We start from the raw sequence: 24,045 nt of genomic DNA, 5'->3' as shown, positions 1-24,045 counted from the left end.
AGCAAAAATAAGGTGAACTGAACAAGCATGAAGAGTGTCGTTTATACTACTGGAAGCATATGTATAGTAATGTTCTGTAGTACTTCATTACCTCTTAGGCCCCGTTTACATCATCTTACTTTTGCTGAACTGAAATTATTTTTACTGAGACAAAATTATATTTGCTGAACCTAATTTATTTTTACTAAACTTAAATTATTTTTACCGATTTCTATTATAATTCTTCCATAAGATAACTAAATTTTATTAAACTGAACTGAAATTAATTATATTGAATTGAACTGAAGATATTTTTATTTAACATTTTTTTAAAGGTAGAGCAAATATGGCCTTAGTAGTACTCTTAAAATTCATAATTTACAATAATTAACATTGTTATGTGTTTTTTTTTTCTGGAAAAATGGAAAAGAAAAATTCAAAATTTGCACTTTTTCCGTAGAAAAATCCAACTTTATACCCCTTCTCTAAAATGGACCTGTTGGATAAGGAGGGGTATAAAGGTTGGATTTTTGAGAAATAAACAAAAGGTTGGATTTTTGAGGAATAAAAAAAAGGTTGGATTTTTATACAGAAAAATTGCAAAGGTTGGGTTTTCTGAGTTAAGTATAATGTTGGGTACTAACATTTTAATTTTTCACCTTTTGAGTACTCCCACTTTTTTTTCACCTTTTGGGTACTCTAATTAAGTTTCCGGCCAATTAACTCAACATAAACTCACCGGAGAAAAAGTCAGTCCCCTCTTTCATTTATTTGGCAAAAAAAGTTAGTCCCCTCCATGAAAAACGTTAGAAATAAGTGAGTACCTTGATTAATTTAATCATATAAATGTATTCCAAATTTTTTTAAACAAAAATACTAAATTCCCAAAAAATGATGAGGCTGCTTCAAATATACAACTAGCCGTTGAATTTAAAAATAAAACCAAAAAATTCATATTAGCAACATAAAGCAACAACAGGAAGCCATCAGCAAGCCTTCATTCCTTCAAGTTTGTTCTCCAGTCTCTGCAAGGAAGTAGGAATGGCTAGTGTTACTAATTTTTGTAGATGTTCTAGACGGGTTGCTCGGAGAATTTCAAGAACAACCAGAAATCCTTTTAGGAGATTTCATACATGCCAAAATTATATGAAGCCTAATGGATGTGATTTTTGGGAGTGGATTGCTGACGATTATGAATGGGAGGTGAAAAACGAAATGATAAAACTGATGCAGAGCAATGACAGGCGACTTGAAATGGAAGAAATCAGGAAGAATCATATTTCATTTTATAGGATTGTAATCTTAACTCTACTTATGGTTATTGCTGTAATGTATATGTACAAGTGAATTAGGGATTGTTAAAAAAAAAACCTAGTTAGAACATGCGCACTGTTAGAAATACGAAAGGATTAATTTTGGACCACTGATTTAAGTCACTGGCAGCAGAATTTCCCGCTTCCCCATGGACACGTGTATTTACCCTAGAGGCCCCCATCCAATCATATGTCAGTCGCAATTAATAGGGTACTAACATTTTTTGCTGATTTTATTTCTTAATCCAAGGTACTAACTTTTTTAACCTAAGGTACTTACTTTATCACCGGATTGTACACTTGAGTACCCAAACGGTGAAAAAAATGTGGGAGTACCCAAAAGGTGAAAAATTGTAAATGTGTACCCAACATTATACTTAACTCGGTTTTTCTTTTTTATTTTTTCTTTTTTTTTTTTGAAAGATTGTTACGTGTTTGCTTGTGTCTAACCGTGATGTATTACGACTTCCTCCCCGATTACCCGGAACCTAAGATACGAACCTAGAATATTTTTTTTTAACCCTTTGGAGCATTATCACGTTTCCGCTGCGTTGCTGCAGCCCTCCCTCCCTACTCCATTGAAGGAAGCGTACTCTGAATTCTCCATTGAAGCCGCCTCTGAGCTTTTTCTCCTCCATTGAAATAACTTCCGAGGTAAAATATTTTCAACTTTTTTTCAAATTTATTAACATCGAATATCAATTATACTATCTAGTTTATATCGGTACTTTAATTGTCAATATATCAATTTAGGGTTCTTCTAAGGTTGATTATTGAGCTATTGGTTATAATTACTGTAATTATGAAATATTATAACTAGCGAGTTGTTGCTAGACTTTGCTATTCATATTCTTAAGCAAGAAGAGTTTACATTATTTTTTAAGCCTAATTTGATGATATAGTCAAACTTAATTGCTAATTGTTGGAGCCTCAGGGATAGTTTTGCTATGAAATTACAAATTATATGATATGTATTCTACATTTCTACTTTTTTGTGTCATTATTAGTTTATGGAATTTAGAATAATCTGGCAAATTTATGATGAATTTTTTAAATTTGACTCATAAGAATCTAATGCGTATATGGTTAGATTATTGATATAAGAAAGTTTTAATCTTTTTTTAAATTTTTTTTTTTTTTTTATGTTTTTGAAGGACATTCACTTCTTTTGGAGTATTAGTGATGTTAATAGTTAAGTTATTATTTAGTTCAAAAGGGTTCTTAAGGTGATTAAGAAGAGGATGTTACCTGGTTCAGATTAAGAGCAGATTAATCTCAATTAATTTTTTCTTAATTGTATAAATCAATTTTTGTTAAACTAATACTCGGAGAATTGTAGTTTCGATTATAGAATGATAGGTTGGTCTTTTTTTTAGCACAAATTAATGCTTGGGAATACAAGTTTGATTAAGTTTACGTGCTAGCGTACTCGCCGAGCTTGGTTCAACTTGGCTCGGCCCTATACCTGTTTATATAACCATCTACTTCTATTGGTTTTATTTTTTAGAAGTTGAAGCAAATTTTTTACATGAATATCACAATGTACTATAGGTATGATGCTTGATTATATAAGGAACTATCATTGATTAACCAAGTTGTATGCATGAACTATACCTCTTTAGCTCCATTTTTGAATGAGATAACTGATTTAGTAGTGATTTACATCAATCATTACTCATCTAAGTTTTTATCAATTATTCATACTTGTCTTCCAGTCTTTCTATGTCTTAAGTTTTGGCACATAGACCTTGTGTAAACTATCATTCTGTTGCACAGGTCAAAAGATGGAGGGTAGCCATGAGATAGAGGTTGCTGAAGCTCAAGAAAACCTTGATAATGTACCTGTGGAGAAACAAGAAACCCGTGATGAAATGCTTTCAAGGCACAGGTAAATTTTTCTATATTCCATTAACAATTTAAGCAATAGATAGGATGTTACTTTCTTATGCTATATATTTAGTTATTTATATAGATGCTCTTTTAGTGACAAACCACCATTTATGCAGTTAATCATTTCACCGGGGTTACATACTTCGTATATGATTGAGGCAGAGAGCTAATTGTAATATCGTATGCTTTTTTATAATGTTCCTTAGATGCTCTTTTAGTGACAAGCCTCCATTTTACGTAGTAGATCATTTCGCTGGGATTATGTCCTGTGTAACTCTTCAGTTACCTTGTCCTTATGATCTTATTATAATCCTTATCTCATAAGGGATTTTTTCTGCATTATGGAAGTATTAAAACCTTTTATATTCTGTTGTGTCAATACGTTGTTTTGGTACAGATAAGTAATTCACTAGATTGTTTTAGTAAACTAGTCCATTATTTTACCTCATACCATGGATTGATGGACCATATTCCAATCCCCACTATCCTGAATGATTGGATAGTTGAGTCCCTTGGGTGTGAGGATTATTTAATTAGTACAGACCAATGTGGAATTTACCTTTGGAAGGAGCTACACCAATCCAAACCTTGTCTGACGAGTGAAGCTTTAAAAACTTTTCAATCTTTCTTTGAATCAAGGTAGTCATGCTTGAGAAGTTGAAAGCACTGTAACTGAAGTCTCTGGAGCATTTGTGTTTTCTTGAGTTATGCTTTTGAAAGCTATCTGATGTACAAAGCCTATTCTTTAAATGCCTACTTTTTTAATAACATTTGCAAGATATAGATCTGTCCAGTAATGCTTTCCTAGTTTCCTAGATTGTAAATATTGGGTGAATTAGTACTTTTTTATTTTTGGGGATTGATCATTATGCTGATAGTTTGGTTTACAAATGTGGGTGACTGGGCCTAAGATACTATACTCTGTAAATCTTACAATTTGTGGTTTGTGGACTTGTGGTGAGCATAGTGTAGAATAATTTATTCAGAGAATATGTGGCTGGAGTCTTATGCTCAGGTTTCCTTATCAATGTGACTACCATAGCGATTGCTTTGAGCAGTATTCTGACTACCACAGGAATTGCTTTGAGCACTATTTTGTGAATAGCGATTCCTGGTCTATTAGAATTGAGCAAGTTTAAGTGTAAATCTTCTCTCTTCCAAAGTCATTGGCCCCCTGGGAAAGCTATTTGTTGTTCGATATCCTATGTTATTCTCTAGTTCTACTATGGAAAGTAGAAGCATGTTCCCTTGGCAATTCTGGAGTATTTTTTTTAGTCTTTTCTACATTTTGCTGCCCCTTTCAGATAATTAAATTTGGTTTGTTGGGAGTATGTGTCCGTCTATTCTCTTTGAATTCTTTGGCATGGTAGTTATTAGCATTCCTTAATTTGAAGATGGAATAGTAGCTTCATATTTTTTCATCATTAAATAGAAGTGATGGCTTTTGAAAAAATATTCGTCTACAATGAATAAATATCACATATTAGTTGTAGTTCTACTTACTCTATATGTGATCTATCCAAGATATTGCAAGTATGTGAATATGTCATTTTGTATATCTTAGTGTTACTCCTATTTATGTCTGTAAATTTTCTTTTAAAAAAATCTTTATAAATTAAAAAGGATCGAATATCTCATAGCACTCTAATTAGGGTTATTGGGTTTATAAATCACTGAGCTCTTTGAATCAGTAGGGTCACTGATGAATGTTATAAAGTATTTGGTGGCTATTTTCAAATAGCTTTTTCTAGTCTTTGGAAACAGCAGTTCATTATCTTATAATTTTATCGTAAAAATATTTGAATTTTGGTAATTTTTCATTTTGGCACTTTTGAGTTATGCCAACATTTTCACTTTAGTGCCCTGTTTTTGTATTATTCATAGCAGTTTCACTTCGTTAACCATTGAACACTGCAGATTGTAGAAGTAGTTTCACTTCAGTCACCTCAGATTGTAAATATGATAAATCTATTGGCCTGATGCAAATACTGTTAAAATATCTGTTAAATAGTGACTTGTTATGCAAGATCTTATTTGGAATCTTGTAAGTTGGATCATGAAAGGAGAATAGGGAAATAACAGGTTATTTAAGTGTTAACCTTTTCATTCATTGGCTTATCAAAATTATTATTTTTGAAAGAAAAGTATGGCCTCAAAGACACCAACTATGACTTGGGTGTAAAGAGCTGTACAACTTGAATGGGATGCAAGTTGTGACATAGACGACACTATTTGTGACTCCCTACAACCACCAGAGTAGTGTGGTGCATAGTTTGTGGTCCAAAGTGCACCTGTTTGAAGTTGCGCTTCTTTATGCACCCATGCTATAGTTGGTGTTGTTGAGGCCAACTTTGCCTTTCTAAAAGAAAACCTTAATAACATTTGTTAGTTCATAAATTTTTGTGGAGTGTTAGTGTCACTGATTATAGTATCTTAGGTTACCATAGTGAAAAAACTGAAAATATACAAAATATAGTTTAACAAAGTGGAAATTTTCCTATCTCAAGGGACAAATTGAGCATTTCCTTATAATTGTATTTGATACTTCAAAATAATACTATCTCCATCCTTTTTATGATGGTTATAATTACTATATATATATATACACTGAGTATGAGAGAGTGTGGGTAGTGGGGGGCATGTGTAAGAAATATAGGAAGGGTATTGTTCTTAATAATAGAAAGCTGGCATACTTTTTTTAACCTTAATTATTTTTTGTCATTGGAATAGATTTAGTTTACCTTCTTTTGGGGCATACAATCCTGTGGATCAGAGAATGTTATCTCACTGTCATTTTTCAAATACCCTCTATTAATTACAGGAAAGAAATTTCCCAGCTACAGAACAAAGAGGTTGAGATGAAAAAGGCTGCAGCTAAAGGTAGCAAAGCGGAACAGAAAGCAAAGAAAAAGCAAGTTGAGGAAGAAGTAGCCAAGCTATCTGCAAATCTCAGAGATAAACATGCACAAGAACTTTCTTCACTGGGCTATAATAGCAGCACAATTGGCAATGGAAATGACAAAGGAAACCTTGATACACTTGTCAAAGCAATTGCTGGAGTATCTGTGGCCAGTAGTGCTGATAATCACAAGCCTAGTAAAAGTGTTAAGAGACGTGAGAAAAGAGCTCAGCAAGAAGCTGCAAGGGAACAAAGAATAAAAGAGGAACAAAGCAACATCACTAGTGATAGAGTGATTGAAGATGGGTTATTGGAGAAGAAGCTAGACCCACTTGGATTGACCATCAATGATATTAAACCTGATGGCCACTGCCTTTATCGTGCTGTGGAGGATCAGCTAGCTCACTTGTCAGGAGGTTCTTCACCTTACAATTTCCAGCAGCTTCGAGAAATGGTTGCTTCTTATATGCGTGATCATGTCTCTGAATTTCTCCCCTTTTTCATATCAGAGAATGAGGTTGAAGGAGAGTCAGATTATTCTCTGGCGCAGAGATTTGAAAACTACTGTCACGAGGTGGAAACAACAGCAGCTTGGGGTGGGCAACTGGAGCTTGGTGCCTTGACACATTGCTTGAAGAAACATATAATTATATTTTCAGGGTCCTTTCCTGATGTTGAAATGGGCAAGGAGTACAAGACTGATGGTTCTTCTACTTCATTGAACTCTTGTATCAAGCTATCATACCACAAGCATGCGTTTGGTCTGGGTGAGCATTATAATTCTGTGGTTCCCAGTTTATAACAAAATCATTTAGCCATTTTTTTTTCCTTCTCTTTTTTTATGAGAGAAAAAGTAAGCGAATTGTGAGTGCACATTTAACTCCATCAAGAGTGATAGTTTTCTGTTGCATTTTTTAATACCATACATACTGATACTGATACACTTCAAGTTTGATCTGCTTGGATAGTTGATACCCTTTAAATTTTGATACAATAATCAATGATTGCCATTTTTATTTTTGTCGTGTTTCTTTGTAAGCAATTCTTTGTTGAGACCATCTTGCACAAATCTTGTTTGATCGAATGAACTTTGGGAAAGATGAATGAACTTTGTATGCGATAATTTTCTTTTATCTTATTTGATCGAATGAACTTTGGGAAAGATGAAGCTCTCTGCTAAGGTTAGAGAGATGTGGAGCAATACTGGACTGCTCAACTTGTAGTGACTAGTGATGGCCACTTTTGATTTCTCAGCTTGTGAGTTGTGACATCGTGACGATTATGAAAGCACCAAAATAACTTGCTGCAACACACTCCACACCTGGATTGTGGCTAAACCTTGGCCACGGCCTGGCAATGGCCTCCCCATGACACGCCTGCCCAAGAAGCAGCACTACTTAATCAGGTGCAACTCTCCTACGTGCCACTACCAGATTTTGCTTTTAGATGTATTTTGGTGGATAGAAATGCTCTTTCCTTATTAAATTATGCTCGAATCACAATTAGTTTAACCTTAATCTTAATTCAGAAGAAGTTAATACAACCTACATACATGTGTCCAAGATAGACATAAGATTTAGCAATACAATACTTGAACAATATTAAACCCAGTACTTTTTTTTTTATTTTTTTTATTTTGGCATTCTAGATTGACTCGTGAAGACTTCTGGGCCTTCTCAATAAGTCTTAAATCTTGATTTCCAAAAATTAAAAACCAACACTTACTTTCTTCTTTAACGCGGAAAAGGGAAATATATTAAAATTTGGCTAGGCCATTAAAGCGAAAAGTGCAAACAAAAAGGGAAATAACAACAAACAGACGACGAAGGCCAGAGACATCCTTAAGAACATAGCAATAACCTACTAGTTCAACTTACATCTAATGTCAATCCAAATATAGAATAAAATCACTTGCAAAGGCAAATTGGATAACAAGGGCAGTCAAGTGCACGAAAACCCTTGTTAAACTCTGCAGTGACACCTTGGGCAACTGCTGGTACACAAATGGTTGTCAACATAACGATGGCAAGGATTATAGTAGAAGAACCATACCATAATTGTTTCGCTTCATCATCTTTGCCACAAATATTACTCAACTCTGTCTTATTATTACTTTTGTGTGTTTGGCTGGATAGATCAATATACTCCCCCTTGGTTAATTTGATGCTCAAGTCTTGAGTATATGTGTAACCTTCAAAGTCAATGCATCCACATGTATCAAACGTAGATATGAGCTGGTTATTGATTAATTATACTTCTTCGTATTAGTTTAATAAGACTAGCGTTTACTAATATATATCCAAGCAACTTACAGTATATATAGTACAGTATCAAGGATTAATCTTGCTGCATAATGATTATATAATAAAGAAGTAGATATATATATATACTTCTTATACATCTATACAAGAAAAAAAAAATGTATTATATATGAATTGGAGCTTATATTTTGCCTCTGATTCCTTAAACTTTAAATTCGTATCCAGAAACTGTTACTACTCCATTATTCTATCTGTAGCTAATGGGAGTGGGCATTATGCATCCGAAGCTGATAAGAGTGGGCATTATGCATCCGTAGCTAATGAGAGTGGGCATTATGCATCCGTAGCTAATGAGAGTGGACATTATGCATCCGAAGCTGCTAAAATGGAAAAATATGTAGTTTGTTAATGGCTGAAAACATATAATATGTAATGCCGCACCACATGATCAATATTTCAATTTAAACTCTGAACACAGGTAAGAAAAGCAGTACATTAAATGACCAATATTCTGAGTCATAGAATATGGAAAGGTAATCAGAAAATAGCTTAACCCCTGCCAAATTGTGAGAGACTTCAGTTCGCCACATCAATAGGTATATGGGTCATAAAAACCATGGCACCTCTGCAACTCCATCCCTTTTCTTTCCCGCCATCTCATCTCTTTCTCGAGAGGCTCCCCTCTCAAGCACCAAACTCTACTGCCTAAGAACATTACCTTCAAAACAACATTCTGTATCATTTTATAACGTCCTTTGCAACTCACTGAAACAATGTTGAGATTTTTCCATTCAGCTGATCAGTTTATTCAACTCAATTTTTTTTGGCTAAACTGTTAACTTAATACACCAATGTAACTTCTAAGTCTGCAAATTATACCTTTCTACTCGTACCTGTTTAATTAAAATAAGATACTTAAGCAAAGATTTGGCATATTGTAAATACATCCAACTCTATCAACTGTTTGCAATTTGTAAATGATTACATTGACAAATACCATGATTACTTCCAAGTACGAAATTTGTATCATTATACTAGTAGTTAGTATACATGAAATTTTAGTAATACATCCAATTTATAATGTCAGAAGTATGGTAGTTTGTATATAATGGAAGAGATGTGCTTAATGTGAGGCCAGTCTTCCCCTGTGTGTTGTTGGCATCTTTCCTTGAGGCGTTCAGAACAGCGATAAAGTCGAAGTATCCTGAGGGAAGTCAGTTTAGGCATCCAATCCCTGGCAATCATAAATTTCGAGGGTATGGAGGGCTGCCAAAGATTGCATCCAATTTGGAAGAACCACAAGCTGTGGTAGATAATACAATTTCAAGTAACAAAGGGAGTGAGAAAAGGATGGCCATGACATGCCAATAGTGTTCATTTCCTCCTCTTCTCACAAAAAATTTACATTAGGGCAACTAGAGATTGATAAAGCCTCCAAGGCGGAGAGATGTTCCAATCCTCCAGAAATAACACTCCTCAATTTACGATAGCAATATCCAATTTCCAAGGATCGCAGGGAAGACGAGCAGCTACTGAACACACCCCCAGCTTCTTTCAAACTCTCCAACTCAAAATTATGGAATATACACAGCTCAACAAGACAGTGAATTACTTCTCTGGGAAACGAATTAAGCCATAGAACATCATCTATACTAACTTTCCTTAATTTGGAAACATCATTTGAAGAAGAGGATGAAGATAAGAAAGTAGTAGAACCAGTACTGCTGCCACTTACATCCGCCTTTTCATCCCCCAATTTCGTAATATGCACAGTTATTTGGAGTCTTTCATTGAACTTTTTGATATTCAGTTCTTCTAAGTTGGGACATAGCAGAATCAATTTTAAGTTAGGGCAATCTGATATCTCCAAAGTGGTATTGGTGCCATGCTGAAGTTGCTGTTAATATCAAGACAAAGCTGATTATTACTTCCCACCCCCTCCCCGAAATTTTTCCATCCTTGCAATTCTGGAAGCTGCCACATATCTAGCTTTCTCAGGTGGGGAAAGAATCCATTCGGATCACTGCCACCTGCTAATGCACTCTTTTCAAAAATGTACTTCAAATTATAACATCTGACAATTCTAAGGAATACCAAATGACGAAGATTCCCAAGGCATATCAAGTCCTCCATCCCGCAATCGTAAAGATGCAATCTATTAAGATTAGGGAGAGAGGTCGCCAACTTATTTTCCCTAGCCCAACTCGGCATTCTCATGCCAACACAACTAACCAACTCTAATCCCTTGAGATTCGGATGTGGTTGCAGCTCTTCCATTAATCTCCTTCCTTCTTCATCAATCCCCATATTATCAAAGTTTATTATAATAAGTTTGAGATGTTCCTTACCCCTCAAATATGCTCCTTCCGTATCTATATCTTCCTTAACTTTTATGGCATTTTCTACAAAATTGATTTGGACAAAAAGTTCACCCTTCAGGCTATTAAGTCTTTTTAGCTCTCCCAGCTGATCAAACCATTGCTTCTGACTTGCCTTTGATCCATCCAATACAAACTTACTTAGCACACGAAGGTAAGTCAACTTACTCAAGCCCTTTGGCATGTTAGTCAGGCTATTACAATCAGTTATATCCAATATCCTCAAGTTAACCAACCTCATCAAATCTTTTGGCAACTCTTTCAAGAATATACAGATATTTAATTTCAATGTCTGTAAATTAAATAACTTGGTAATTGATTGAGGAAGCACATCTAGAAGAACATTGTATGAAATATCTATATATCTTAAATGCAACAATTCACCTATTGAGTGCGGCAAACATTGTATACCTGATTTACTCAAATCCAACACCCTCAAACACACCCAACTTGCTACTAATGCCTTCAAAAAAGATTTGTCAATTACAACACGATCTTCCAATGTGCCAGTATCCAAAAACGAACGAATGTGGGTCTTACTAAAAGAGCATTGATAGTGTTCGATTCTTACATGGGAAATATGCCGGACTTTTCTATCCATGTTGTCTCTTACAGAATTTGTAAAACAAATCTCCTTTCCTGCTACATTTTGAGCAATATCACGCATCAGATCGTGTATCTTACATCTTGAAAAAGCATCTCCGCATCAGAATAGCAAAATATTCCTCAACAGCGTCTTCCAAACTTTGACCATCATCTAATGGAACAACATAGCCCTGTGCCAACCAAAGATTTATCAAAATCTCCTTCTGTATGACAGCGTCTTTTGGGAACAATGTACAATATGTGAAACAACTTTTGAGGGGCAATTCAAGTTGATGATAACTAAACATGAGTATAGGCATGATGTCCTTTTGGCTTTCTCTAGAGTTAAATAACCCAATCTTCTGAAATGATATCCATCTACTCTTGTCTTGACCATACAGAAGACTACCTGCCACTCTTATGGCAAGAGGGACACAGGCACATCCTTCAACAATCTCTCGGCCAATCTTCAACAAATCGTCGTGGGGGCTTAATTGTTCTGATCCAAATGCTAATTTCTTAAACAAGGACCATGAATTCTCCTTTAACAACCCTTGGAGTTCATATGTTCGACCACCTCCTACAATTTGGGCCGTCTTGTGCGACCGTGTTGTTACCACAACCCAACTTCCTCTCAGACCTCCCAATAAGAACTCTTCAAGCTTAAGCCAGTGATTGCGATTCTCAGTCCATACATCATCTAAAACGAGCAAGTATTTTCTGCTTGTTAATTTTTCTCGAAGTTTGCTTTGTAAACTTTCTATGGTAGATTCCTCATGCTTTTCACCAGTTGAAGCATAAATCTTACCAAGTATACTTTCTACATCCAACTGCTCCTGATCATGATCAGAGACACAAGTCCACAACCTCAATGGGAATGCACTTGTGACCCTTGGATCATTATACACCAGTTGGGCAAGAGCAGTTTTCCCTAATCCTCCAATACCCACTACACTGAGGAAAGAAACATCTTGTTGAACGGTAGAACAATTCAACAGATGACCTACAAGTTTCTCCAAGTCATCCTCTCTCCCAATGATACTACCCTCATAGATGTAAGAACATGTCTCCTCCCTCCTCCTCCTGATAGGCTGAGGATCAATACTAATGCCAAATTGAGAGTGATTTTTGGCAATAACATCTAACATCAATAGGAATATCAAGTATAAAAATGTATGGACTACTGTATAGTTTGACTACTTGTGCTCAGTTTAAGTCTAGTAATTAGTGTATACTATATAATTGCCTAAATAAATGCAAGTGGTAAATTAAATACATCAGTGCTTATATTGATGTCTTTAATTGTAAACTCATAGTTTTGATGGTTGAGGGAGCCCCAATTCATCTCATTGATAGACATAATTCATTTATCAAAGGGAAAAGCCTAATATCACCGGCATGAAATAGTGAAGTAGAGATTTTGGGGCAAATCCCTATCTCAACTCTCAAGTAGCGGTTTTACTATGACAAGTAGAAAAATTTATGTATTTACGGAGTAGAATTTTGCAATTTGATAAACAACAATCATTTATCAACGAAATGAACTTAGATGTTCTCTTAATCTGTATATTCATTTTTCATAGTTTTTGATCCATTTGATGGGTATTTTTGTTGATTTACAAATTATGTAATTTTTTTAGAGAACACAAATTGTCACTTAATTTGCAATTAACTTTGAATTACCCCATCTTATCATCATAAATAAACCCAGCTTGTTTTCCGATGAGCTACTTTCTAGGTGTTCTTTCTATTCCTTCAATTTACAATCAGATTTCCAAATTTGGATAAAAAGTACTAGTACTAAATAAAGGTAAGAGGAGAGAGACTAAATGCAGGATTTTCTCCAGAATTTGTCAGCTGACCTTTAAATTTGACAAAAAGTTGTATAATTATCGAAATTTGAATTAAAGAATCGAACTCATATTAGTCTCCATTTTCTGGCAACAATAAGCTGCCGCCGGCGGAAATGTTGAAATACTTTGTTGACTCGAATGAACAATACAAGAGGGGGGGTGAATTGTATTGTAGAGGAACTAGGGTAATTTTTGCGGAATTTATAAAGGAACTCGAATAAAAACTAAAAGTGCAAAGAGAGATTTTACGTGGAAAATTTCTTGGCCCTAATCAAGAAGAAAAACCACGACAACAAGGGATTTTATACTCAACTCTTAATAATAATAGGGCAAACAACTTATTACAAATTAAGACTCTAAACTCAAGTTCCTCTACGAACTTAAGCTCCCTTCAACTGATCCCTCAATCAGTTGATCTTTCTAACTCTCTTTTTCTCCTTGCTTCACTCAAAGCAATAAACACTCTTAGAGTTTCCCCAAACTCTATCCCTATACAACTCAAAGATTAAACTCTAAATTGCTAAGTACAAGGACACTCAAGGACTTAAGTGGATTATAACTCTTTTGAAGACTAAAAGACTGTAATGCTCAAGTGTGTTTTCCCAACAGAATACCAATCCTATTTATACTAGAAAAGGGAAGTTAAAACACTGTCGTTTGCCTTAACTCCCACTAAGCCACAACTTCCATAAAACTAGGAAGTGCAGTTCGTGGGTGCTTGGGCAGCAAGCTAAAACTCTTTATAAGGAAGTGGTTTACGGCTTCCTATTTTCTCTCAACTTCCTTGACCAAGTAAAACAACCGTTTTTAAAAGTATTTTCCAAATCAGATTTTCCAAAATGATAGGATAGAATCAAAACAGAAAATCTTTTTAACTAACAAGATATTTTAACTCAAAAAGATATTTTCGAAATTAAATTAAAACAAGTTAAAATATGGAAAATAAAATCTTTAACAAATTAAATTAAATCCACTTAAATCCTATCAATTGACAATGTACTTAACATAAATACAAGAAGCCTAAAATAAAGATAAAATACATTAGACTCCTTCAGATACTATGAAGATTCGACTCTGGAGCTTCAGTTCATCACTAAAGGAACTTGACTTCTGATTGTCTTCTTTGTTCATCCATAGCCTATCCTTAGACCTTGTTCCATGCTCCATTCAGGCTCTAGAACTTCGTTGCATATATAAATCTGTCAATAAATCAAAGCTAATAGACAGAAGTTAAAACACTTAGGGTTTGCTTAGGTTCCTTGTGACATCATCAAAACTTAAGGTCAACAATATTCCCCCTTTTTGATGAATGACAAACCTAAGCAAACTCACTTAAAATAAATAGAAGACAATCAGTAACAAAAAGAAAATATACCTCTATTTAGATGGATGGAGAGCTTGTCAACAATTGAGTTTGCCTTTCTTTTCCCCCTTTTGGCGTTCATCAAAATTAATGCACATATATATCAAAACACAGCACCATTACAATGGTTGTGTCCAAAGCATAGAACAAAGCACATATAGGCAGAAATAGTATGCAAATAGTCATAAAGCAAGCAAGCAACATCCATATAAACAAACTGATGTTCCTCTAGAACATCAAAACAAAAGAAAATACCCTGTTTAATAGTTTACAGACCAAAAGAAGCAAAATAAAACAAGTTCAATCCGGACCAAGTTTAAAGATAAAAAGTTTTAGAACTAAGATAAACATAAAGATATCAAGCTTTAGGGGCGGAGGACTGGGTCTCTTCTTCAGCATCATTCACTGGCACCTCTTCAATGACCAAGTCCCCAGTTTCTTCAAAAGATCAGCCTGCCCCTGAGAGAGAGTTGATGTGCTCTGTTGCATTGCTGAGATGAGCTCTGTGGAAGCTTTTACCAAGTCAAACACTACCTTCTCAAGAGCTTCAATCCTCTGAATCAGACCTGGTTGGACATCAACTAGCTTTTGCACTGTCTCCTTGAGAGCTTTAAATTCCAAGGTGGAACTCACTGTGCTGAAGGCAGTAAAACCTGAACCTGTAGGAAATGATTTTTCAACAGATGTTTGAAGTATGCTCTGTTCCCCCTGAGAACCATCTTTCTCTTCAAGGATCCCTTGATCCCCTGGTGCACTGTTTCTTTCCTCACTCAGATCAACAACTGCAGCAGACTCAGCCTTGTCCTTTCCTTTTGGCCTAATTTCCAACCTAGTACTCTTTCTCTTCCCAGAGCTTTGAGTACCCTTTTTGTTTGACATCACAATCACCTCTTTCTTTTTCTGTTCTCCTTCTCCCTCACTGTCCTCTTCCTCCAACCACTTATCCAACTCTTCATCTTCCTTTTTCTTCAAACTACTCTCATCCTGTTTAGGCTTAGAAAGGGATTTGGAAAGGAATTGAGTAGTTCCTTCAACAACAGTTAGGTTTCGGGCTTCAAGAGTTTTGGGTTGGACATAATGGTTAGTTTTAAGCTTAAGGTATTCATAGTTTGTCATGGAGATTCCATATCTTTCAAGAAGAGTAATAATCAAATTTTCATACCCAACCTTCAAATGATTGGCAAGACAGGGGGTGAGGTGTTGGATCATCAACGATAGAAAATTTATCTGAATTTTATTTTCAAGGCAATACATAAGCACAACATCAAGGTGATTAGCCTCATGTCTATGCTGGGTTCTTGGGATGATAGCTAGGTGAACAAAAATAAATAGCAACTTTTGAATAGGTGAAAACAGATTATGGTTGGTTCGTACTTTGGAAGCTTTACCCCCAATTGACTCAACAATTTTTTCAATAGGTACGTCATCAACACTCAATTCAGTTTCTCCTTTAAAATACTCATCAAATCCCTCATTAGGAGTTCCAAACACAACAGCTAAATCATCATCATCAAAACTAATTTTCTTGTTTTTAAATTTGTTAATACACACACCATTCACATTCCTAAAATTCGCACAAAATTCCTTTAGAGGAGCATGAGCAAGCACATTGTCATAACATTCACTAAACAGCTTAATCCAATTTTGTGCTTCGAGAATATCAAGGAGTTCAGAGTACTTACTCGACTCGCACCACTTTAGGTTTATACAAAACCCAGGAATGAATCGTTCAGAGCTATCTTCAAGCCTTTTGACAGCAGCTGACTTCGATTTTTCCCCCTGAATTGGTTCACCAAGTTCCTCATAGTCCAATTCTTCTTCAACCTCGATCTTTCTCTTTTTCGAATCACTGCGAGCCATGGGTTTATTTTGGGGTTTTTCAACAGCGGCTTTGACTAAGGTTTCATTCTCTATGTCCATGGGTGATTCCTTTTGAGGTGAGGTTTGAATTTTGGGTGAGATTTCCATGGGAATTGGAGAGGTGTCACTAAAGATGAGTGTGTATTTTACGGAGTGAGGTGGTGAGGAACAATGGTTAGGGTTTGGTTTCATTATATAGTGGTGGAATTTAGAGAGGTGAATTAGGTCGGTGGAATGGTGTAGAAGGTTAATTGAATGGGGTAGGTGTCGATTGATGAAGGATGACACAAATACTTCTCACTTGGTCAGATTTAATTTTTACTAAGAGTGATTTGACAAGGAAAAGTCTAGAAGCTATGCTTGATCAGAAACTTAGAATTGAAAGCAAAGAGTCACGGGTATTTAATCAACAATTTTGAGGAATGAATTTGAAATTTAAAAGATAAACAATGTAGAATAATTCAAAATAAAAGATAATATTTTAAATAGATAAAATTAATTAACTGAATGAATTGAATGCAAAGAGTCACATAGTTTGTTATAACACAGACATGCCCAATGCAATTTGATTTCTTCACATACAGCCACAATCCCATATGCAATGCCATACATTCAAATGCTCAGGACTATGTTTTCACATATTCAGATTGTGTAAGACATACATTGCATACATATTGACTTATACCTTTAGGGGGAACTTGAGGTCTTCTTAACTCAATTGTATCATACCAAGTTCCATACACATCTTTTCAAATTTATCCCTGCTCAAAGGCTTAGTAAGAATGTCAGCAATTTGATTTTCTGTATCACAAAAATCCAATTTAATTAAGCCTTTTTTAACATTATCCTTAAGAAAATGATGCCTTATGTGAATATGCTTCACACGAGAATGATGAACTTGATCTTTTGAAATGCATATGGCACTTGTATTATCACAATAAATAGGAATGCAATTATACTTCATACCATAATCTCTTAATTGTTGTTTTATCCAAAGAACTTGGGAACAACAAGCTGCAGCAGCCACATATTCAGCTTCAGCAGTTGATAGGGCCACTGTATTTTGTTTCTTGGATCCCCAAGAAACTAGACATGGTCCGAGGAACTAGATCATTCCGGAAGTACTTTTCCTGTTCATCAAATCTCCTGCATAATCAGCATCTGCAAAACCTTTTAAATCAAAATTATCACTTCTAGGATAGAAGAGACAGAGATTGTTAGTTCCTTTGAGGTATCTTAGAATCCTTTTAACTGTTGTAAGATGAGATTCTTTAGGATTTTATTGAAACCTAGCACAAAAACCAACACTAAAAGCAATGTCAAGTCTACTAGTAGTTAAATAAAGAAGGGATCCGATCATACCTCTATACTTGGTTTGATCTACACTAGTTCCTTGTAGATATTCATCCAATCTTGTGCCAGTTCCCATTGGTGTATGGTTAGTTTTTGCTTGATCAAGGTCGTATTTTTTTCAGAAGTTCCTTGGCATATTTTTGTTGGTGAATTGCAATTCCTTCTTCAGTTTGTTTGATCTAAAGTCCAAGGAAGAAGTTGAGTTCTCCCATCATACTCATCTCAAATTCACCACTCATTAAATCAGCAAAATACTTGCACAAGATTTCATTAGTTTCTCCAAAGATAATATCATCAACATATATTTGAACAACTAATAAGTCAGTTCCTTCAGATTTCAAAAACAAAGTTTTATCAATTTTTCCTCTTTTAAAATCATTTTGAAGAAGGAACTTGGAGAGCCTTTCGTACCAGGCTCTAGGTGCCTGCTTCAGCCCATAAAGAGCTTTATCAAGCTTAAAGACATGATTAGGAAATTGGGGGTTTTCAAAACCAGGTGGCTGTTCCACAATAACATTTTCTTCAAGAAAACCATTTAAGAAGGCACATTTAACATCCATTTAGTATAGCTTAAAACCCATGAATGAAGCAAAAGCAATTAACATTCTAATAGCTTCTAATCTAGCAAAAGGAGCAAAAGTTTCTCCAAAGTCAATACTTTCTTGCTGATTATAGCCTTTCACAACAAGTCCGGCCTTGTTTCTCACAATAGTTCCATACTCATCCAGCTTGTTTCTGAAAACCCACTTGAGCCTTATTACCTTTTTATTTTTGGGTTTCTCTTCAAGATGCCAGACCTTGTTCCTTTCAAATTCATTGAGTTCATCTTGCATGACAATTATCCAGACAACATCTTTGAGAGCTTCTTCATGATTTCTTGGCTCAATTATGGATAGAAAGGCTTGGAAGGCACAGAAGTTCCTCATCTGTGATCTGGTTTGAGTTCCTCTGCCAATGTCACTTATGATGAGGTCAGTAGGGTGAGATCCTTGATATTTGAAGGGCTTTGGATGAAACTCTCTGGCAGGAACTCCTATTTGAGGCAATTTTTCTTCTGCTTCCTCTGGTTCCTCTTTGTTTCCTGTTTCTTCATGACTTTGTTCCTCCTGAATTTCAGGTGGAGGAACTTCAACATTTTCTTGATGATCTTGTTCAGGTTCAATTTGCTTTTCCTTGGGATGACTGGTTTCCTCTTCATCATCCTCCCTGTCTCTAACCATTCCAATTTCATAATCATTAGAGTCTTGTTCCTGCACATTCATAAACATATTAGATTCATCAAATATCACATGAATGCTTTCTTCGACACACATAGTATTTTTATTGTAAACTCTGTAAGTCTTGTTATTTGATGCATAGCCAAGGAACACAACTTCATCACTTCTTTCATCAAATTTTCCAATGTTCCTTTTACCATTATTATGAACAAAGCACCTGCATCCAAAAGCTCTAAAGTGAGAAATATTGGGGTTTCTTCCCTTAAACAGTTCATATGGAGTTTTATTGATGATTGGTCTCATCATAACTCGATTTATAATATAGCATGCAGTATTGATAGCTTCAGCCTAGAAGTTCCTTGGAAGTCCACTAGTGTAGGAAATAATTTCAAGCGTTAACCCCTAGCTTGAACCCCACTGTGATCATACACTAAAGAACGGTGGCATCCAAAAGGGAAGAAGATAGAGCAAAATAGTCGCCAACAAATTTTATGAACTTGTAAACCGTTCACAGGGTGAAGGTTACACCCCTTAACGATCCAAGAGATCGTCAACTCCATAAGGTCTAGAAGCAAATAAGGGTTCAGGGATGAAGGTACAAATTCAACCTAAAAGAGATTGAACCTGCCCTAATAATAGGCCTTTACTTTATTCTGATCGTATTCATGTGTGCTTTCTAATTAACATACAATCAATAGGATTAACCCTAAACCTGTTTATCTATGTTGGTTGAATATTAATGCACAAATAAAACTATTATTGGCGATCACTTGAAATCATAATCATAATTAACCCTAAACAAGATTATTAATTATCTTATATAAGCGTGATTACAAGTACCAATTCCCTTTAACATGCATAAAAGGCGTGATCAGATCAAGCAATAAAAATAAATATCATCAAGCAACATAATAAATAATAATAAATATCATGACAATAAAATTATCATCATCAAAAATCATGATCATTATAATCATAATCATGTTCATGTTAATATTAAAGCATAATAAAAATAGCAAGATCCTACGCATGATACTAACAAGATTAATAACAAACCCTAGCATGTCACTAAACAATAAAAATCAAATCTTTAGCCCTAACATGATACTAACAATCATAAATATTAGGAAGAAAATAAAAGACATCGCAACAATCATATTTAATATTAAAGTTACCCTAGACATGATACTAGGAATATCATAATAACAATTTAAACATGATTTCTACATCATAACATCAATAAAAACCATTAAAGTACTTACTTTGATGCCTCGTACCTCTTTCTAATAACAAAATACACACGTCAGTAACTTCAAGGAAAATAATAATCAAACAATTAAATTAAATAATTGAAATAGAGATTTGAGACCAAACCCTCATAAATTAAACCTTTCACGTCTAGGGCGAAGGCAACTTCGAATATGGCTAGGTGTGTCTAGATCTTGTGAATGCGGAATTTTGTATGTGAAAAGCAAGTTTAAAGAGAAAGAGTAAGAGAATTAATGAATGAATTAAAAGAGAATGAGAATTGAAAACTGATTGTAGGTGAATATTAATTAAAACTGATTGTTGATGAATCTGGTTATCGAAAACAGAGTTTTTAATACGTTATTTATAGAGAAAATCAGCCAAAAAGATAAAATTACAAAATAGAGCATCTGGCGCACGTGAAACAGAGCTGGCGCCAGGCCTAGCTCCAGGCGCCAATGCCTGGCGTCAGGCGCTAGTCTTGTTTTTGACGCGTTTTCGAAAATCAAATAAGTTTGCCGTACTGGAGAATAAAATCGTATCTTTTCCTCGAAAATGCTTTTTGATTTTAATTAAAACTCTGAAAAGTCAACAAAAGTCAATTTATCAATGCTAATTGAATTAGGAATGAAAAGAACCTTCTAGAAGAATCTAGCAGACTAAAACCATTCCTAATTGCATTAGGAATGATAAATCATATTAGGCCCTCCCCTAGATCATTGGGTCGTACATAAAGCTCAAACCGGGCCCAGTTTAGTAAATTGGTCATAACTTCCTCAATATTCATCGGAATTGGGCTTATAATATATCGTTGGAAAGGTCTTTGCAAGACCCATCCAACTACACTATATTGGACCCATATCATGGACCAATTAAACTGGATTGGCTGTTTTCTTAAAATAAGTTTTCAAAAACAGAGAGAAGAGAAAAGAAATTAAAACTATCCGCAACACTAGACTTTCCACACTTTCGCTTCATTCGATTATGATTCGACGTGAATGGCACTCATCACCAGGTTTGGTTTTGGGGAGACACAAATGGGTATCTACAACTAGCTATGAGCATTGGTCTTGCCATGTCTTCTAGGGTCATGTTCTTCCTTTCCACAACTCTATTTTGTCGAGGAGTTCTTGGGGCTGAGAAGTTATGATCTATGTCATTCTCTTTGCAGAACTCATCAAATCTTGAATTTTCAAACTCAGTTCCATGATCTGACTGAATGTGGATAATTTGATTTCCACTAGTTTTCTGCACTTTCTTGGCGAATGACACAAATTCATCAAAGGTTTCATCCTTGCTAGACAGAAAAATCACCCAGGTAAATCTAGAAAAATCATCAATAATAAGTAGAACATATTTCTTTCCACCTCTACTTTGAACACGCATGGGACCACACAAATCCATGTGAATGAGTTCCAATGGCTTTGTGGTGCTCACCAAGTTTTTACTTTTAAAAGATGACTTGACTTGCTTGCCTCTCACACATGCATCACAAATATGTTTTATGAGGAAACTGACTGAGGGAAGCCCTATGACCAAGTTCCTCGCTCTAATTTTATCCATGAGTGAGAAACTAGCATGTCCAAAACGCTTATGCCATAATAAAGGATCATCATTAATGGCACTTAGGCATGTAAGGTTGTTCCTTGGGACAGAATTAAGATCCACAATATATGTGTTCCCTTTTCTAGTTTCTTCAAGAACAACCCTTCATGTTTTGTCATTAATGATGTTTCATGAATTAGAAGTAAAACTTACAGAGTTTCCTTTGTCACAAAATTGTGATATGCTCAGCAAATAGTGCATCAAACCCTCGACCAAAAGTACATTCTTAATTGAATGGGAACTTGACCTTCCTACTTTTCCTTTTGCAATAACTTCTCCTTCCTTGTTGTCTCCAAAGGTCACAGTTCCTCCTGAATAGGTCTCAAGTGAGAGGAATTTTGATTTGACTCCTGTCATATGCTTTGAACAACCGCTATCGAGGTACCACGTGTTGTTCCCCCTCACTAGGACTTGCAAAAGAACTCATTGATTAGTTTTAGGAACCCAGGTGTAGGGAATATTTCAAGCGTTAATCCCCTAGCTTGAACCCCACTGTGATCATACACTAAAGTATGGTGGCGTCCAAAGGGAAAGAAGATAGAGCAAAAGAGTCGCCAACAAGTTTTTTTAGGAATTTGTAAACCGTTCACGAGGTGAAGGTTACACCCCTTAACGATCCAAGAGATCGTCAACTCCATAAGGTCTTAAACCAAATAGGGTTTGGGGATGAAGGTACAAATCCAACCTAAAAGAGATTGAACCTGCCCTAATAGTAGGCCTCTACTTTATTCTGATCGTATTCATGTGCGGTTTCTGACTAACATACAATCAATAGGTTTACCCTAAACCTGTTTATCTATGTTGGTTGAATATTAATGCACAAACAAATCTATTATTGGCGATCACTTGAATTATAATCATAATTAACCCTAAACAAGATTATTAATTATCTTATTAATCGTGATTACAAGTACAAATTCCCTTTAAACATGCATAAAAGACGTGATCAAGCAATAACAATAAATATCAAGCAACATAATAAATAATCAATAATAATAAATTATAATCAAAATAATCATAATAATAATCAAAACAATAATCATCATAATAATAATTATAATTATAATAATCATAATCATAATAATCATGTTAAAGCATAATCATAGCAAGACCCTAGGCATGATAGTAACAAGATTAATTACAAACCCTAGCATGTCACTAAACATTAAAAAATCAAAGCTTTAACCCTAACATGATACTAACATGATATTAGAAAAGAAATTAGGAAGCATCGCATGAATCATAATAAGCATATTTGATATTATAACCTTTTCCCTAAACATGATACAAGAAATCATTGTTGTTATTCAAAACATAAAATTAAGAAAAACATCCTAACATGACACTAGAAATCATAATAACAACCTAGACATGATTTCTATATCATAATAACAATAAGTCAATTAAAGCACTTACTTGGATGCCTCGTATCTCTTTCTAATAACAAAATACACACGTTAGTAACTTCAAGGAAAATAATAATTAAAACAATTAAATTAAATAATTGAAATAAAGATTTGGGACCAAACCCTCAGAAATTAAAACCTTTCACGTCTAGGGCGAAGGCAACTTCGAACTTGGCTAGGTGTGTCTAGTGCTAATGTATGAGGAATTGTGTTTGTAAAAGGCTAGGCTTAGAAAGAGAGAGAGAATCAAGAATTTCTTGATGAGAGTTGGTGAAAATTGGTGAATACTGATGAAAACTGATGATTCAAAACGGGGTTTTTAGGAAGCTATTTATAAAGAAAATCAGCCAAAAAGATAAAAAATCAAAACAGAGTTCTGATGCATAAAACAGGGATTAGCGCCAGACGCTGACATTAGCGCCAGGGGCTAACGCTAGCGCTAGGCGCCAAGCTTAGCGTCAGGCGCTAATGCTGGCGTTTGGCGCTGACTAAGAAATTGACGCGTTTTCTAAAAATCTGATAGAAATTGTCGTACAGAAGGATAAAATCGTATTTTCCTCAAAAACGTTCCTTTATTCTGATTAAAACTCTAAAAAGTCAACAAAAGTCAATTTATCAATGCTAATTGTATTAGGAATTAAAAGAACCTTCTAGAAGAATATAGAAGACTAAAACCATTCCTAATTGCATTAGGAATGATAAATCTATATTAGGCCCTCCTTTAGATCATTGGGCCGCATATAAAGCTCAAACCGGGCCCAGTTCAGTAAATTGGCCATAACTTCCTCAATATTTATCGGAATTGGGCTTATAATATATCGTTGGAAAGGTCTTT

General features: G+C 35.0%; 3 protein-coding genes across 3 annotated transcripts; 1 reads left to right on the top strand and 2 right to left on the bottom strand.

The window, feature by feature from the left end:
• The first annotated feature begins 1,599 nt into the window (after positions 1-1,599).
• On the top strand, positions 1,600-7,101 carry LOC110722037 (OTU domain-containing protein 6B-like). Its single transcript, XM_021901261.1, has 3 exons — positions 1,600-1,946; positions 3,069-3,180; positions 6,004-7,101. The coding sequence occupies exons 2-3, from the start codon at positions 3,077-3,079 to the stop codon at positions 6,881-6,883; spliced, it is 984 nt and encodes a 327-aa protein (XP_021756953.1). The 5' UTR covers positions 1,600-1,946; positions 3,069-3,076; the 3' UTR covers positions 6,884-7,101.
• An 887-nt stretch (positions 7,102-7,988) lies between these two features.
• Positions 7,989-11,387, bottom strand: LOC110721997 (putative disease resistance protein RGA1). Its single transcript, XM_021901220.1, has 4 exons — positions 10,437-11,387; positions 9,748-10,239; positions 8,958-9,075; positions 7,989-8,272 (listed from the first exon to the last, which is right to left on the bottom strand). The coding sequence occupies exons 1-4, from the start codon at positions 11,385-11,387 to the stop codon at positions 7,989-7,991; spliced, it is 1,845 nt and encodes a 614-aa protein (XP_021756912.1).
• Positions 11,388-11,400: 13 nt separating this feature from the next.
• Positions 11,401-12,453, bottom strand: LOC110721996 (disease resistance protein RGA2-like). The gene has a single exon (XM_021901219.1). The coding sequence runs from the start codon at positions 12,451-12,453 to the stop codon at positions 11,401-11,403; it is 1,053 nt and encodes a 350-aa protein (XP_021756911.1).
• Positions 12,454-24,045: the final 11,592 nt, after the last annotated feature.

Source organism: Chenopodium quinoa, unplaced genomic scaffold, assembly GCF_001683475.1.
Source record: "Chenopodium quinoa cultivar QQ74 unplaced genomic scaffold, ASM168347v1, whole genome shotgun sequence".
Classification (NCBI taxonomy): Eukaryota; Viridiplantae; Streptophyta; class Magnoliopsida; order Caryophyllales; family Amaranthaceae; genus Chenopodium; species Chenopodium quinoa.
The sequence above is the reverse complement of the archived record's forward strand: the minus strand, read 5'-3'. Positions and strand labels throughout refer to the sequence as shown.